General features: G+C 25.5%; 1 protein-coding gene across 1 annotated transcript in view; it reads left to right on the plus strand.

Moving 5' to 3' along the window:
* LOC136092403 (latent-transforming growth factor beta-binding protein 1-like) overlaps window positions 1-18582 on the plus strand; it is a 66949-nt gene that overhangs the window by 17372 nt on the left and 30995 nt on the right. Inside the window, exons 5-9 of the mRNA XM_065820592.1 lie at window positions 42-167; window positions 339-464; window positions 639-764; window positions 6615-6704; window positions 9248-9379. Of these exons, the coding sequence (XP_065676664.1) occupies window positions 42-167; window positions 339-464; window positions 639-764; window positions 6615-6704; window positions 9248-9379 (600 nt within the window). The remainder of the gene's footprint in view (window positions 1-41; window positions 168-338; window positions 465-638; window positions 765-6614; window positions 6705-9247; window positions 9380-18582) is intronic.

The following is an 18582-nucleotide window of genomic DNA, read 5'->3' on the forward strand; positions in this document are numbered from 1 at the left end:
ATTAATAAGTTTTTTGAATATTACTTTATAAATGTTTTTAGATGTCAATGAATGCAATGAGTTGGCTAAATATTGCAACTTTCCCAACAGTGATTGTGAGAACACTAATGGAAGTTACAATTGTACTTGCAAGTCTGGGTGGATATTGGAAAACAACAGTTGTGTTGGTCAGTTGTTTGTAATGCTTTTATAATTTGTTTTCCCCTCTTTTTTTAATAGATAATCACCAGTAATAGATTATTAGGTAGTTATTTTTTTGTTTTACCCATATATATGTTGTCTTAGATAACATTCTCAAAAATAAGTTTTTTTGAATATTACATTATAATTGTTTCCAGATGTCAATGAATGCAATGAGTTGGCTAAATTTTGCAACTTGACTAACAGTGATTGTGTGAATACTAATGGAAGTTACAATTGTACTTGCAAGTCTGGGTGGATATTGGGAAACAACAGTTGTGTTGGTCAGTTGTTTGTAATGTTTTTATAATTTGTTTTCCCCTCTTTTTTTTTTAATAGATAATCACCAGTACTAAATTATTAGGTAGTTATTTTTTTGTTTTATCCATATATATGTTGTCTTAGATAACATTCTCAAAAATAAGTTTTTTTGAATATTACTTTATAATTGTTTCCAGATGTCAATGAATGCAATGAGGTGGCTAAATTTTGCAACTTGGCTAACAGTGATTGTGTGAATACTAATGGAAGTTACAATTGTACTTGCAAGTCTGGGTGGATATTGGAAAACAACAGTTGTGTTGGTCAGTTGTTTGTAATGTTTTTTCAACTTTATTTTTGCCTTTAATTTTTATGAATAGTTTCTAGGACCGCATTATCAGGTATTCAAATTTCCATTGTATCAACTGTAGGAAATTAAAAAAATAAAAAAATTCAACTTATATCAATATTTGTTTAAAATAATAATCATATATTATAAACTTACAAGCAAAGTGAAATGGAAACTAGGTGTGTCAATTGAGCTAACTCTATCTGTTAGACTTTTCATATAACAACTTTTCTGTTCATCAAAGAAAATCCATAAAATAAACTAAGTAATCTACAATATATTCTTCACAAAAAATATTCATATATGTGAAATTCTGAAATTGAGGATTATAATAATGGGTTTAGTCAAGTCATTTAATTTTGAAATAATTATGAATGAATGAATGAACTAGTAATGTAGAAATTATTAAAAGTACTGCATTGTGATAATATTTAAAAAGCGATATTTTAGTAAATGGTATGGAGATAATTGATATTTTATTTTAACTTTTTAGAAAATTATTAACATTTAACAATTTTTAAATTATTTATAACAGCAGGAACTCTACTTAAAAATGTATTAAAGCTCACATTATGTAATACAGTAATCTGGTAATTGTTAGATATTTTAGTAAACACATTTTATGTAAACACTTTAATAAGCCAAACTCTGTTACATACCACTTACAATAAATGTAAAAATTTAAAAAATCACATTTAAAAAGTCATGTTTATATATATACATATATATATATATATATAGATATATATATATATATATATATATATATATATATATATATATATATATATATATATATATATATATATATATATATACACATATATATATATTTATATGTATATATATATATATATATATACATATATATATATATATATATGTATATATACATGTATATATATACATATATATATATATATATACATATATATATATATATATATATACGTAAAAACTTGTTACTTATTAGCTATATTATTATGCTATACCAGAAACTTGTAAAAACTTATTACTTATTAGCTATATTATTATGCTATACCAGTGGTTTTAATTGATGGCGAAAATGAAAATGATGGCAGACTGGTTGATAAATAGTATTGCAGACTGATTCGATTTGAAAATAATTTTATTAATTAGGTTTTAATTCCTATTAAGCCTTTAAAAAAAATTTAAAAGTATTTTCTAAAAATTTAAAATGCAACCCTTAAAACATAAATGAGATAAGTTACACTTATTTTTCTTTTTATATATATAAATAAACTCTAAAAACAATTATCTGATGTATTAAATTTTTTTCATTAAGTTTTTGGGACATGATGATAAATAGTGTAACCTTGTTACCAATGGTATCCTGTTTGAGATATAGCGTAACTTATTAATGTCAAGATAAAAATTTTTATTCTGCCTCTATATATTTTGCTATCTTAAATGACATTCTCAAAAATAAGTTACTTACTATTCTAAAAATAAGTGTACTGAATATTGTAGCTTGACTAGCAGTGATTGTGTGAACACTAATAAAAGTTACAATTGTATTTGCAGGTCTGGATGGAAATCGGAAAACAATAGCTGTGTTGGTTATGTTTTTAAAATTTATTTTTGCCTTCTATTTTTATGAATAGTCACTAGGACCACATTATCAGCATTATCAGGTCATTAAGTTTATCAGGTAGTTAAATTTTGATTGTATTAACTATACAAAATACAGCAAAATAAAAACAGGAAAGTTGTATCAATATTTGTTTAAAATAGTTATCATATGTTATATACTTACTAGCAAAAGAGGACCCATAAATTGGGAGCTAAGTGTGTCAAATATATTAACCCTTTCTGTAAGACTTTTCATGTAGCTTTTTAGTTCAAAGAAAATGATCAGCATATACATAGAATAAATTTAGTGTTTAAAAAAAGGGAACAAAATACATAATTTCTATACATTTTTTAATGCTATGTGAGGAGTATAACATTTGTAAATGAATTTTTTGCACTTTTGATTTAGTTTTAAGTTACATCATGATTTGTTACTTAAATTCAATTTTATCAAAAAGTATTGTGGTTTTTAAAGCGATGACCACATAAAGTTTCATTCCCCTAACTGAGGGGGTTGTTAAAATCACATTTAATTTTATTCGGAGAAAATTAAAATATTTTTAAAATATGAAAATGTAAAATGTATGCCACTCTAAAAACATTTTTTTGGTCTTTTTAGAGGAGATTGGTTGTAAGTTTTAAAAGGTGTGTTGTATTAAAAAAGTCAATATTGTCTTTGTAACTTTTTTAATTAAAAAAAGCATTTATTATTTATTAATTTCAAAGCTCCTGCTGCAAGCATTTAGTTTAAAAATCTTTTATTTAATTGTTAAATAATTATTAAACCAATTATTAAATAATCAACTTTAACAAATATAAACAAACAAGTTTTACATTTTGCGTCTACCATTTCTTTACTTATTTATGATTTAGTCTACTTATTCAAATAGATTTAAGTCAATATCAAAAAAAATATATTCTTACTTGACTTTAAGTTAAAATATAATGCTTTTATACTGTCCAGACCTGTAACTCAGATCTTGGCAGGTCTCATTTGCACAGATTAAAAAACAGATGTCAAAAATATATATTCAAACTTGTGCTCACTTTTTAAAAAATCTGTAAAAAAGCAAGTCTCAAGTTTATATATCTTTAAAATAAATTTATTTACATGATAACAGAAATGAAAGTCTATAGTTGTAATACTGAGATAGTGTAGCAAGATATTTCTAAAAAATGTAGGATGCTCGGGGTTGTGAACCATGAATTACACCAACCAGCATCGCCTCTTGGGAAAAATAGAGAGTAATCCATAGAATCTAAGTTGGCAGATGTACTTGATATAGTTTTAAGAAGTTGACTTTTTGGATAAATAACAACTTTCCTGGGGGCAGGTGGATCTTTACCAACAAAAAAGTGAATTGAAGTAGCTAAAACTTCATTTCTTTCCAATTAAAATAAGATAAAACTTTCTTAGCTAGCTGCTTAAAATTATGTACTATGAAAAAAAGACAGTTTTACAGTATCACCACTGAAAATAGCTAATAAGAGCATATAGAATAATTTTTAAGCTAACGAGAGCCGAAAAAAAATTTGAAACCTAAATACAGAAGCACAATAAACACAAAACAAATATATAAAATAAAAGAGAAGTCTCATAAGAGACTGTTAATGCTGATGAAACAAACCTAAATGAGAAAAATATTTATTGGTTGTTCTTGTATAAAATAAAAAACAGAAAGTAACAGTTGAGATAAAAATACCAAAATGATATAAATTAATAATGTAAATAAAAAAATAAAACAAACTTAGTGATATTGGATTTAATCAAAGAAAGAATCTTTAAAAATTTTTTTAATGAGTTACCAGAAGTGGCCATTGCTACAAATGAAAAAAATAATTGAAAAAAAATGTTAAATAAAAATGCTAATTTATTTCATCCTGATGATAATGCTCAAATAAACAATACTTATTGCTTGTTTTTCAAGTAACAAATCAAAATAAATCAAATTAAGTTAGCAGAAGTGGCCAATGCTACAAATGAAACAACTAATTGAAAAAAATATTGAATAAAAAACGCTCATATATTTAATTCTGATGATTATGTTCAAATAAACAATATTTATTGCTTCATTTTTAATAACTTTGAATAGCTATTAGTGAACTGCTTAATTTAGATGGAATTCCTACTTAAAATAATGAATGATAAAACTTAAATCCTAAATCACTGTTAGCTTGCTTGTCTAAAAAAGTTTATTCTCATTAATCCTTTTTAAAAAAATGAATAATCCATAAATAACAAAATGAATTAAATTTACTAAAAAGGCCCTCAGCACCCTCTTACTGTTCTGAAAAATAAAACTCTACTTGCTTGAAACGTTCTAAAAAAAACTGAAACACTGTGCTAAAAAAGAAAAAAAAACTTAAATTTAGAAATCTATTAAATTCTATTTTTATTTCTATTAAATTTAGAAATGGCAGCAATAACTACTAAATTAGTTTAACTGTTTAATTATCGAGTAATTATCATAGTTATCATAATTATCATAATTTTATCAACAAACTTTGCAGAAAACTTTGCATTATGCTTGTAAAAAGAATGGGTATTTCATTAGGCCATAATTTCTTTTTAGAAGTTGGATAAAAAAGTATCTATTTTGTTTTATCAACATTAAGCAGCAACTTATTCATTTTAAACAAGTTACAAATTTTTGTTAACTCAATATTTATATTTTAAAACAATATTGCTATGTATTTATGAGATGAAAAGGTATTATTATCATCAGCAAACATAATGGTCATTAAATTAGAGACTTTAGGGAGGTCATTAATGTAAATAAGAAAGATAAGGGGTTCTAGTATTGAGTCCTGAGGGACTCTACACATTAAACCTAATAAATTGGAAGATGCAGTTGAATTACTATCAACAAACAGGTTGCTTGAATTACTTTTAAGTAGCATTCAAATGTTTCATTTGATTCCACAGTACTCTAGTTTTTTAATCAGACTTTTGGAATCAGTTGTATCAAAAGCTTTTTGTGGGTCAATGAAAACTCCCAACATTTAATGGGATTTCTCAAAAGATTCAGCAATACTGCGGGTAATTTGGAGTATTGTGTGTTCTGTTGAATTTTCTTTTTTAAAGACATACTGATTTTGACATTTTTCGACAAATTGTTCGATGATAAACGATTGAAAATTATGTTATTTAAAATTTTCAATTTATGTTATATAAAACTTTAGAAAAAACTGGTAATATAGAGATTGGGCAACAATTAGAAACATTGGTTGCATCACCTCCTTTAAATATCCTTAAAACTCTGGGTAATTTAAGATTATTAGGAAAAATTCCTTGTTTTATGGAACAATGTAAAAAATTAAAAAGAACATCTTTAATAACGTCATAAATTGAAAGAGTGTAATTAACTAATTCCTTGTCAATATCTTAGCTGTTTTCTTTTTGCTTTACAATCTGGTATATTGTATATGATAGACTTTCCAATAATTTTTGTTTTGAGTTTTTATTAAAAATTTATACTTGTGATATATACATTATAAATTTATACTTGTGATTCCAGAAGTTGTACACATTTTAAATGCGTACGTATCAAAAAGATAAAGATTTAAAGCTAAAAGTTCCAAATATATTAAAAAGTCTTTTTAAAAATTAATTTTTTGAGTAACTTTTTAAGCTAAAGCCTTTTTGTAATCTTCAAGGGATCAAGGCATAATCTGGTTGCCTGATTACCAGAAGTATAAAGCATTACGTGTCTAAATTAAGTCTGGAAAGCTATGGTGAAAATGACTTCGAAGGTTCATATTTTAGCTGCCCACTTCAACAAATTCAAGGAGTATATAGAAATATTTTTAAAAGCAATATTGGTTTTAAAAATTTCTATATATTCCTTTTTTTTCACCATTGCTTTCCACTAAAGACCTAATCTATACATTATAAAGAGGACTTCTTCCGGTATAAAAAATATGTATGTTTAACACATATGAGGTGTTAGCTGACAAATGGCAATATAAAAATTAATAAATTTTGTTTAAAATTAAAATAAAGCTAAAGGTGTGCTTATTTGGAATTAAATATAGTGATTTAAAAAAAACACACGCAAAGGTTTAGCAAAAGTAATTTTCACAAAGGTTCAGCAAAAGTATATTTTTTCCCATTGCTCAAAAGTTTATTTTTCCCATTGTTCAAAAATTAATTTTTTTCCCATTGTTTTGTGATTAAAAGTTATGAAAGTTTATGTTAACATTAAATTGTGTTGAGTTGCTCTTTTTTTAGATATTAATGAATGTGATAGTTTAATTGATAATTGCAACTTGACAAATAAAGTTTGTGTCAACAGCATTGGAAGCTATTATTGTTATAAAGGTAAAACTTGATATTTTAAATCTATATTTATAAGTCTATTTTTTAAAAGGCCTTTGTGAAGTCCATATTTTGGAGACATTACAGTGTCATATGAGCATTTTTGTTTAGTTAATTTTATTTTTATTAAGTTTTTAGTTTTTTTTTAAAGCACCATATGATTTATTCTTAAACAACTAAAGCATATTGGTCCCATAAGGCGCAAAAACAAACATAGGTATGGGATCGTTTGAGATATTCCTGTTGGAGTTGTCCAAGGACTTTGAAGTCCATAAGGGTTACTTGACATGATGTCTATATAGGTTCCAAATTAGATTTTCACTTTATGGTTTTCATGTACAGGGATGTACCAAACTCTTCATGTACAAAACTCTTATGGTTTTCATGTACAGGGATTATCTTTTTCCAGATATTTCTAAATTTCCATATTTTCTTTAAAGTTTAGTTTTTTCTGGATATACAAATAGTTTTTAAAAAATAAGTTGAAATATATTTTTTTCTAACTTTGTCATGAAATAATCAAACTGTTAAGAGATTTTTCATAAATTACGCAACACTATATTTTGTTAGTATGTTGTATGTTGTGTGTTGTATGTTGGATGTTGTGTGTTGTATGTTGTATGTTGTGTGTTGTATGTTGTAAGTTGTCAGTTGTACAAATAATAAAAACTAGTTGTACATGGGTACAAAATTTATTATTATTTGTGTGTATATTTAAACATAAGTTATTATTTTCACTATTTCATCTAAAAATAGTGTAATTTGAACTAATAATTTGTTATATAAATGAAGTTCATTTTTTAACCTTATTTGAATAAGTATTAAAAATTTGATATTTTCTCTTATTTTTTTCATACACAGTCTTTATAGATTTTTTTGGATATTTCCGCAATTCTAGATATTTCTTTAAAATTTTATTTTTTCTAGATATCCAAATATTTTAAAAAAAGTACAAATTGAAACAGATTTTTGTGTAGCTGTGTCATCAAATAATCAAAATTGTAAAGGGATTGTTCATAAATGTATTATTTGTGAATGATCCATTTTCAGAACAAACCCTATACTTAGTAGTAATTTTTAATGTGTTTATTACAGATAATTTGTTAACTAAACTAATTTATTATAGTTTATTACAGGTAATTAGTTAATAAAGGCCTCATTAAGAAGTGTTATGCTATTCACATTTTTTGTACAAATTAGTGATTTTACCTACGCCAAAACTTCTTCCAATTGGAATAGTGTTTAAAAAAAGGTTATGCCGAAAAGATAAAGCATGAATTAATTTTTGTAAAAACATTTTCACTTTTTTTTATTTTTTATTAAAATTCAATTTAAATTTTTGTGAAAATTTGAAAAGCTGATCATAAAAATTGTTTTTTATTTTTATTTTAACTGCTAAGAAATTCAATAAACCAATAAACAATTTTTCCCTCATCTAAAAAAAAAAAAAAAAAAACTTAATTGTGAAAAAGCTAACATAAGACAATAATGTTGCGTTATGATTGTTTTAAGAAATAAATAGGAAAAGTTTTTTTTAATAAAGAAATACGTAATTTTTTAAACAACATATTTAAATTTTATTGGTAATTTTTTTTTATAACAAATATTAAAAGATATTTAGACTTTAAATAATTTGTAATGTGATTTCAAATTAAATTTAATTACAGTGCGTAACTTTAAAATAGGCAACTGATGTAATTTAACTTTTAACAATATAAGTATGTATATTGAATAATGTTAAATTAACTTGCATTACCCTTCTATTATGCAACAAAATCTAATAACAAGGCCTGTACCCATTGATGAACTTATTCTATGAAATTTTATAACAGAATAAAAATTTAAACAATCAACTCTGAATTAACATCGATAGATAAAAACATGAAACTCCTAAAAATTAAAAAATTTCACTAATGAATAGATGAACCCCAACCTTGTCGGCTGCATCTCGAAATTAAAGCATTTACAGTATGACACAGCTAGGCTATCTTTTATAAAAAGTTGTACTAGTAATAGTACAGTAGTTGTAATAGTATAGTTAGTAAGTAACATTGTCGTCATAGTTTAAGATTGAATTACACATGATTGAAATGTATGTAGAGCATATAAGATTTATTCCAATTAATTGATAGGGTGGTTTATTCTGAAAACACATATGCAACAGATAATTGTTTTGTGTGTTGCCTATTTTGAATTTTTAAGTATTAAGTATTTCTAATAAGTAAGAGCGGTTTGACGTTTTTGGTCATAATTGTATATATCTTTTATATTGTCTAGTTTTTAGTTTAGTTTTTTTAATTTGATAAACTAATAGTTTAAATTTAACTTTGAATTTTAGTAAAACTTATATACAAATATTTTTTGTTTGTTTTTTAGCAATAGTACCCTTTATGCTGTTTATTAGCAAAAATACCTTTTATTTTCAGCATAAATGGTTTTGCGGCTTTATAATTTTTCATATTATTTTTGTTTTTAAAGTTAAAAAAATTAAATAAATATTTTTAATGAAATATAATGTTTAAATGTTACATAAATGTTTTTACTAGGAGAGTGGAGCACATGGAGTGAATGTAGTGTAACATGTGGATCTGGTTATAAATACAGCATTTTTAATCCTCAATTTAAATCCCAACAAGAAGCCAAGCGGAGTGTACCATGCATTAACACCAAGTGTTCAGGTTTGCGTCTTACAAATGATTTATGAAATAAAGTTATTATAAAACATATCTTTAATATAATTCTTTAATAAAATAAATACTTTTGATAATTCTATATAATTTTTTATATTATGATATTTAAAAAAAAAATTACTTCTAATCTATATAAATAATGTAATTGAGAAACACATAGTTAAAATATAAACTTAACTACAACTTTCATGTTTTCAATTACAATTTATGTCTCTTAATTACAACTTTCATTTTCTCAGTTACATCTTGTGTTTATTATCAGCAGTCAATCTTCAACTTTTAGGTTTGCAATTACATCTTATGTTTCTTTATGACAACTTTCAGGTTCAATAATACATTATATGTTTCTTATTTTTACTTAAATTAAGTAAAATTAAGAAACATAAATTTAAATCTAATGCTTCTTAATTGCAACTTAATTCTTAAATACAACTTGATTTCACCTTGAAAAATTGTAGACCAGAACACCATATGTTTTACCATACCAGACTAGATGTTTAAAAGAAGATTATCATTAATAAGTGATCACAGTTAATATTTGACTGTGGGCCAGAGCTGGGTTTGATAAAAAATAGCTAGGGCCGGGGCTGCATAAACATTGTTATATTCTAAAGTATATTTTTTAAATTTTGAATTCATGTTATATATATATATATATATATATATATATATATATATATATATATATATATATATATATATATACATACATATATATATATTTGCATGTATATTTCTATAAAAACATCATCATGATTAACATGATCATCATTATTATTCCCTGTTTATGCTGTATCTCTAGTATAAACTCAAGCATTTTCTTTTCTTTACTTCTATTCTTAACTTGTTTTCTAATGTTTATACTATATGTAAAACTACACCATACACAGTAAAAAAATTAAATTAATATTTTTAATTCATATGAAAAAAACATAAATTAAACGAATTATACAATAATAACGGGTGATTACCCTTTATAAAACACGAAATAATTAAGTCGAAATATAATAAGGCTAATACATTTGATGTTTCCTTGTTATTTATTTAAAATGTTGGTTGATATATATTTTAGTTGATTATATTTTGAGTATTTAAAGTCACCACATATATGCTAACCTGAATATTGTTTTTTTTTTAACAACTTATAGAAGTAATTGATTGAATCTACAACTTGCTTAATATTTTCCTCACTACAACTTTCTACTTAATAAATACATCTACAAAAAATTATTTCAGAAACTGTACAAACCGAGCACCATATTTATTCAATATTGTCATTATGTAAATAACTATTATTCATATTAAAAGAACTAATGCTTTCATGGCTAAATGCATACTCCAATTCCCCTATCAATCAGTCTGTTTTGTCTGTACAAGGAATAACTACGAATATTTGTTGTTGATGCTTCACTTTGCCATTTTTCACATATCTTTACAATATGTGGTTGCTTAACTTTAATATCAATTAATAGTTCATCAAACTTTTTGTTTAGCAATGTTGCATTAGTATACCAGCAAGACAGGTGACTGTTTTTTCTTGTCAATTTACTTGATGCAGATTTTGAAGACTCTAGTTCCTCGAATACCATATCAAAAGGGGTTGTTGATAGTTCCTTCTATAGGAAGTTTTCTCTTGCACATATTTTTGTCAATAACTAGTTCTTTCTTTTGTGTCCTTTTGACCTCAGTTTGATCCAGTTTAATGTATACTATTTGGAAATTATGTCTTAAGCTTTTTAGCAGCTTTCAAAACTTCTACTCTTGTTGCTTTGTTCATTAATTCTACTAAAACAGGGCTGCTTAGTGCATCATTTCTGGGTTTGAAATGACAAACTCTTTTAATTATATTTTTATTTACGCTTATTTCTCTAAATAGATTGTTAACTAATTTGGAATCACTGGAGTCATTATGGTTTTTATTATCAATCTCCTTTCTCCTTTGAGACTTTCTTAAGGCAATAACAATACTTTCTCACTTCCCAATTTCCTTATTTAAATTAACAAATGCCCTTCTGGCTTGAAACTCTGATTTAAACTAATCCTCTCTTCGCAATTAAGGCCCAATTTTTCAAATTAGTTTTAGTTTTATATTCATTATCTAAAACTGCAAGACAATTATTCAGATATATATATATATATATATATATATATATATATATATATATATATATATATATATATATATATATATATATATATGTATATATGCACACACATATATACACACACATATATATATATATATATGTATATATACACACTCACACACATTTATATTCACACACACACACACACACACACATATATATATATATATATATATATATATATATATATATATATATATATATATATATATATATATATATATATATATAAATGTATATATATATATATATGTATATATATATATATATATATATATTTATATATATATACATATATTAGTCCATCTTATTTCGATCCTCATGAACAAGTTTTAATACGCAGAGTGTCGTAAAATATTCCCAAGGTATTATTTGCTAAATGAAATTTTTTTATTCTTTATATTGGATGACTATTTATTCTCACGGTACTCTTTTAAAGTTTAACAGTTTTATATTTTTTACTTTTTACGGCCATTTTCAAACAATCGACACCAATAGAAATTTACAAATCATTAGCTATATAATAACATCATTACAAGTAATGGAAGGTTTTTTATCTATACCAATTGTGCATATTTTTCTTACTAGTTTTTTTGTTAACTGGTGGTATTTTAAAAACGCCCAAATTCGTTATGAAATTAGAAAAAAGTGGTTTTCAAACATGATAGTGTTGGGGTTTCAATTTGAAATGGGTTTTCAAATTCAAGTTGTTTTTTTCTAAAATCAGGCAGGTTTTTATTCTGAGTAATAAAATATTTAAAGAGATCATTAGAATGGCTGACAAAATTTCTCTCTCTAGGGCATCGTTTTTTTTGACCTGCGACTTTTCTGATTCTGCAATTTATATAGTAAAACTTAACTTCGTAAATTTTAATATTTTAGTCTTATTATTTAAGAATAATTTATGTCATAAAGTAACAAATTGCTTCAAAACAATGGTTTACAAAATGGTTTAAAATCAGATGTAAAATACAAGGAAAATAGCTCTAAACCATTTTTTTTTTCTAATGACAGACTTTTCTTAAAATCAATAGAAAAATAATAAAAATGAAATCAATAAAAGGGGGCTTTGATTTTATCTAAAATCATTTGTCAAAAATAAATGAAATAAGGGTTTAGCAATGTAATTTTAAACCTTATTTTATCTACATAGCATTATTTTTAATTTACACTTTTAAGATCAACAAGACTATTGGCAGATGTATATTGAGCCTGTTACAGAGGTGAAATTCAAATTATGGTAAAATTTTAGAGGTGTTAGGCACTGGTCTTAGCATCTTTTGACTGAGATCACAATATAAAAATGGTAAAAAGTTCTGTATTTAAACACAAAGGGAGGTCCAAAAATATGTAACAACGGATAGAATCAAAGCTGAAATCTATTTAAAAGCAGTTTTTATTGATAAAGACCAGCCACTAGGTCTTGAGTTGCATATTTCACCAGAATACTGGTTAATTTTTGATATTCTAAGTCATAGTTTAAAATAATGTCTATCGATGACTCCCTCAGACTCTTTGGATACAATGAATTCCAAAACTTTTAAAATCTTTTTAAAAGTTGCTAACAACTCATCAGAACTCAATGCAAAATTGTAAATCTATTGAGCATAGTTTAAGAAATTTATTTCTCAAAACAAGAAATATATTTCTTGTTTTTAAAAATAAATTGCAGGGTAGGATATTTATTTCTTAAAACAACAAACATATTTCTTGTTTTAAGAAAAATATTTCGTAATAAAAAATTTAATTTTGCTGTGCTTACAGTAAAATTTATTTAAGATAACGTAGAGCGTGTAATGAGCTTGGAGAAGCTTCAGTAGCTACTTCAAATAAAGAGTTCCTGTAAAAAACCATTAAAAAAAGAAGAGTGGATTCAAGGAGCTAGCTTTCTTGTTAATGAATGGCTCTAATAAATTGAATTTTGATCTGATACCTAACTGCAAACTCTGATCCTTAAAAGTACATTTAAAAATTATTTTTTTACATATTTTCTCGAGGTATTTGTCTTGAGTTAAAAAATTTAATATAAATAAATATTTATTGCACATTTGCAGCATTTAAAAGCTGAATTCCGAAACAAATTTGCTTAAGAATACAGTATTTTTTGGTGTTTGAGATAGCTAACAGACATGGCACAAACTCCAAACATTTGTATGTTTATACTTATGATAAATAATAATGCTTTGCATGATATTGCAATGATTGGAGGCTGGAAACAAAAAAACCCCTAAATTGTATTCCCCCCGCCCCAAATGTGAGAGCAACAAGTTGATGAAATAATATTTTTGCTGTTCTTAACTAAATTTTTATTCATCGATAAATTTTCAGTATTGTTTTTCAATCTCTAAGCGTTAAAAAATTATGACCATAACAAATTTGTAACCCCCTCAAATTAAAGGGGGTATAAACTTTTATAATGTCATAGTTTATGAATTCTAAGAGATAATACTATGACATTTGAAATTTATCATTGAATATAAACTTAGAAAAGCAAAAAAGTTATTTTACTAACTTGTTGCTCTCACATTTGGGGCAGGGGGGGGGGGAGAAAATTTCAGGGCTTTTTTTGTTCCCAGCCTCCAATCATTGCAATATCTTGCAAAGCATCTTTATTTGTCATAAGCATAAACATATAAATGTTTGGAATTTGTGCCTTGACTGTTAGCTATCTCAAACACCAAAAGATGAATTTTTCATGGAATATTCATCTCCTATATATTTCCTATACTCTTCAATTCTTTTCTCAGCTGGATCTTCTGATAAGACTACATAAAATCCTAATAATCCTGGCAAGTAAATATTTGACATGACTTGAATGCTGTGGACCAGTAGTTTATGTACTGAAACTGGCATGAAAAACCAATTATAGGAAGCAACATACCTTTCAAAAGTTGCTTTGCAATAGGCTTCAAATGTGGAAAAATTGATCTTTACATTTAAATTTATAACACTCAATATAGTGTAGAAGCTATGAATCAATTCAACATCAACCATGGTAATCTCGCTAAAAATCTGGTAATTTTGAAATGTTTTTCACGATGTATTACCATCATTAATTGTGCCATCACCACCTTCTTTTGGTATGTCAACTAGAAGACCCAAATGTTTTCGAAATTCTATTTGAATGCGATGTTTTTTGGTCTGAAGCCAACTTTTTATGATCATGATCTCGGATTCGCTAAGTCTTGAAATCAAATTGATAAGCAATATGAAGTATGCATTCAAAACAACGAATCCAGGCATGCAAACTTGATAGACCTAGCTGAAGACTGTCTTTATTAACAATTTTTTTCTTTTTCGCAAAGAACAGAGTTCATTTGCTTTGGTATTTTTGACCACATACAGCATTAGCAGCTTTGCCGTCTATCATGGTAAGGACAAGTTTATACTTTACTCATAGTTGAACTAATTCGTTTTGCTCATTGCTCATTTGGTTACTATTGTGTCCTTTAAAAAATGCTATTTGATTCTGTATATACTATTTTTCTTCTATCAACAAATTGAAGTCTTCTTTTCTGAACTGTGATCTAAACGGCATACAAAAAGAAGAAGAAGAAGGTTTTTGATTTCTCCAAACTGAACTTAGGACTAATATTATGCCCAAAGTTTCAATCAGGTTTTTAATTTCAGGTTGTACTTGATCTAACTGCAATAATCAACAACTTGTATGATTCAACAGATCTTGCAAAGTTACCTCAGATTTTGATTCCGTAACCAATATTTTCAGGATAGTATAGTTGTTTAGCTCAAAGTACTTTGCGATAGCTTGGATAAAGAACAGCATTGTGCTTTTGGCATTATTCCTAAGCTTTTGATAAGCATTTCTGGTCAAATCTGTCAAGATCATTAATGCAAGAGAATCCTCAGGAGGCAATGGCAAATTCAAATTTTTCTTTAAATCGCGGTTTAAGAATTTGGTAATACTTATTGCATTTGATGGCTTTTCCTTTAAATGCATTAGGGTGTATGCCAAATCAGATTTTTTGATTGCTTTAGCAGAAGCCACTGTAGCTAATAAAAGCTTTTCAATAATAATTATTTTTGATAAAATAGACAAAGCTCTCATTTCAGCATTTGTGTTTTGGACCTTTATAAATGAAATTTATTCAATGCTATTTATTAATAAATGACATATAATTATAAATATTTGTATTTATATTTACTGACAAATATAATTAATAATATTTATTTATAAATACTATTTATTAATAAAAAAACATTAATTGATTAAAACAAAAAACGTGTATATTTGGATAAAATAGAAAATTTGTTTCAATTGAAATATAAGCGATTTAAAAACCACTCAATGCATCAACAGTTCAGTTCAACTTTAAAATAGATAAAAATCATGTAAAAATGTCTTTTTACTAAAACAAATCAAAAAATTTATACCAAAAAAAAAAATTAACCAGGCTAAGTGAGGCAAACGAAGAAGAAAGAGATTTTTTTATTAAGTTATTACAAGACTTAAAAAATAGTGATGTTGATTTGCCTGGCTACTATTATGATTAATATTAATAAACTAACATAATAGTTTTAAATTAATATTTTAATAAATGTTATTTTTATGTAAATTTATAAATATTATTTTACCATAATCTTATTTATATTATATTTTTTTGTATAACTGATTAAAATAGAAAATTCGTTTATATGGAAATAAATAAAAGCAATTCCAATAATATTAAAAACGGACAAATGCATCAAAATTATTCAATTTTAAAATTGTTATAAAAACTATAAAACTTAATCATTTTAACTGAATTTTTTTAAGAGTGTCATATAACATTGGTAGTATAGGGAAATATAATAAAATATGTTTCTACTCCTCGGGCGGTATAAATAAAATACATGAAAAAATGCCTTTGCAGTGTAATCATTTGAAACAAAAAAGTAAATTTTTTTAACCTAGCAACATGACTTAGTTATTGATAGTAATAAAAAATTTTAAATTTTTCGCATTTATATATATTTATACAAATTATAAACATTGAGAATATTAGAGCAAAAAAAAAGGTTGCGTGTTAGTATCTAAAAGTTTATTATAATGCATGGATATATGCAGCTGAATTTTATTATGAGGTATTACCATAACCAGAACTTAATAAAGATTGAGTTAGACTAGCTTGCGAAGGATTTCTTTTAAACAAACAACAAATTCAAAATTACAAAAGCTGCATTTTTTTGCATTTATATATAGTAATTTTTTAAAGTTTTTTTTCGCTTTAAGTAAGCAAAATCTTTTTGACATACAAGTTAAGATATCTTAAATATACTGAAAAAAAAGTATTTTATTTTATGAATAATTTGAAGAAAAAAATTGAAATTATAACTTCTGCACTTTTTTAATGAAAATTTATTACAAAAATGAAGTCTTTTAGATGAGGAGGCTACTTGTGGTTATAACCCTCTCTTAACTCTATAACTCCGAAAAACGAAACTTGACAAACAAGGCCGCTGCGCGGAGAAACAAGTTGAGTACGGTACTACCAGAGGCGTGGTAGGAATCGAACCCTGAACTTCTTGCTTATGAAGCGAGCGCTCTACCACTACACCACTACCGCATATAAATAACAAACCTATATATTTTTAGATAATATAAGCAAAGTAATTCATTTTAAAGAAATAAAAAGTTAATTTTATAATGTTTTGTAAAATTTTGAATTATGGCCAATTTTTTTAGGCTTTGCACCACTGTGAATCAGCAGGAATACTTCTATCAAGAAAAAATAAAAGTAATTTTTCATAAGTATAAATATGACCTCTATGCCACTCACTAGCCACTCTGCACAAAAATTGGTTGTCGTGTATATATGTATATATATTAGGGGTTGCTTAAAACAATTTAAATGAGCATCAATAATAAGTATTAGTGCTTGATTATCATTTAACAACAGTTATTATAATATAGCTGTTTTGAATTTTGTGCAAAGAAATTTTCATCTGTTTTATACCATTAGTAAACTACAACATTTAAAAAATGACAATTAAAATAGAGAATATTAAATATAAAACTCTTTCTCTTGCTAATCATCAAAATTCAAACATAAACACTGTAATTTTTACTTAAACCAATTGTATGTTTTTAATATGTTGTATGCAAATTTGTTCCAATGAAGCTTTATGTTTACACAAATGCTCAAAAATGTGTTTAAAACAAATACATTATTTGACAATTGACAATTATGTTCTGGCACAATTTAATTTTTTCCTAATGGTATATTGAAATGATTTAATGATATACACTCTAATTCAAGTTTTCTTAAACTATGATGTTTAAACAGCTTTAAACATAAAAACATATTTGACTCATATTTGACTCATATAAAGATCAAACAAAATTTTTTTTTTTTAATATATCACCATAATCACAAAACTTGCTACAACTTGGTTCTCATGGTCCATTATCCTTAAATCATATCAATTTAATTTTATATAAAATATTTTCTTTAGGAATAGCATTAATACAATGTTTTTCAACTCTCCAGCAAGTTAAAGAATAGTTTTAATACATCTTTTTAAAAACACTTCAAATATCAAACATATTTTCTTCAGGGAATATTTTGCTAATATTTTTTTTTCCCATTGTGTGGAATGAATTGTGTGGAATAACGCTTTAAGCAAGCGTTATTCCACAATTCATTCAATGAATTGTGGAATAACGCTTATAGTGTTTGAATAAATAAAAATGTAATGGTTTGCATACATCACAATGCAGCTTTGGATGTATGCAAACCATTACATTTTTATTTATTAAATCCTAGAAAAACTATCAACTCTTTTTCTACATCACACAGTGGGTCAAAAGTGACATTTTCTAGCCATTCTATTATTGGCTCATTCAACAGTTCAATGACACCAGACGGTAGACTTTTTTTTTGTTATGCATCTTCTTTCTAAATGTGCAAATTAAAGGATCAGATGCATATAAAAGATGGAAAAGGTCTACATTGTTTTTTTTTTCCAAGCACATTTTCTTATAAAATTTTAACGAAAAATCTTTATTGGTAGCCACTCAAGCCTCTTCAGAATACATACATAATC

Source organism: Hydra vulgaris, chromosome 15 (assembly GCF_038396675.1).
Source record: "Hydra vulgaris chromosome 15, alternate assembly HydraT2T_AEP".
NCBI classification, from domain to species: Eukaryota; Metazoa; Cnidaria; class Hydrozoa; order Anthoathecata; family Hydridae; genus Hydra; species Hydra vulgaris.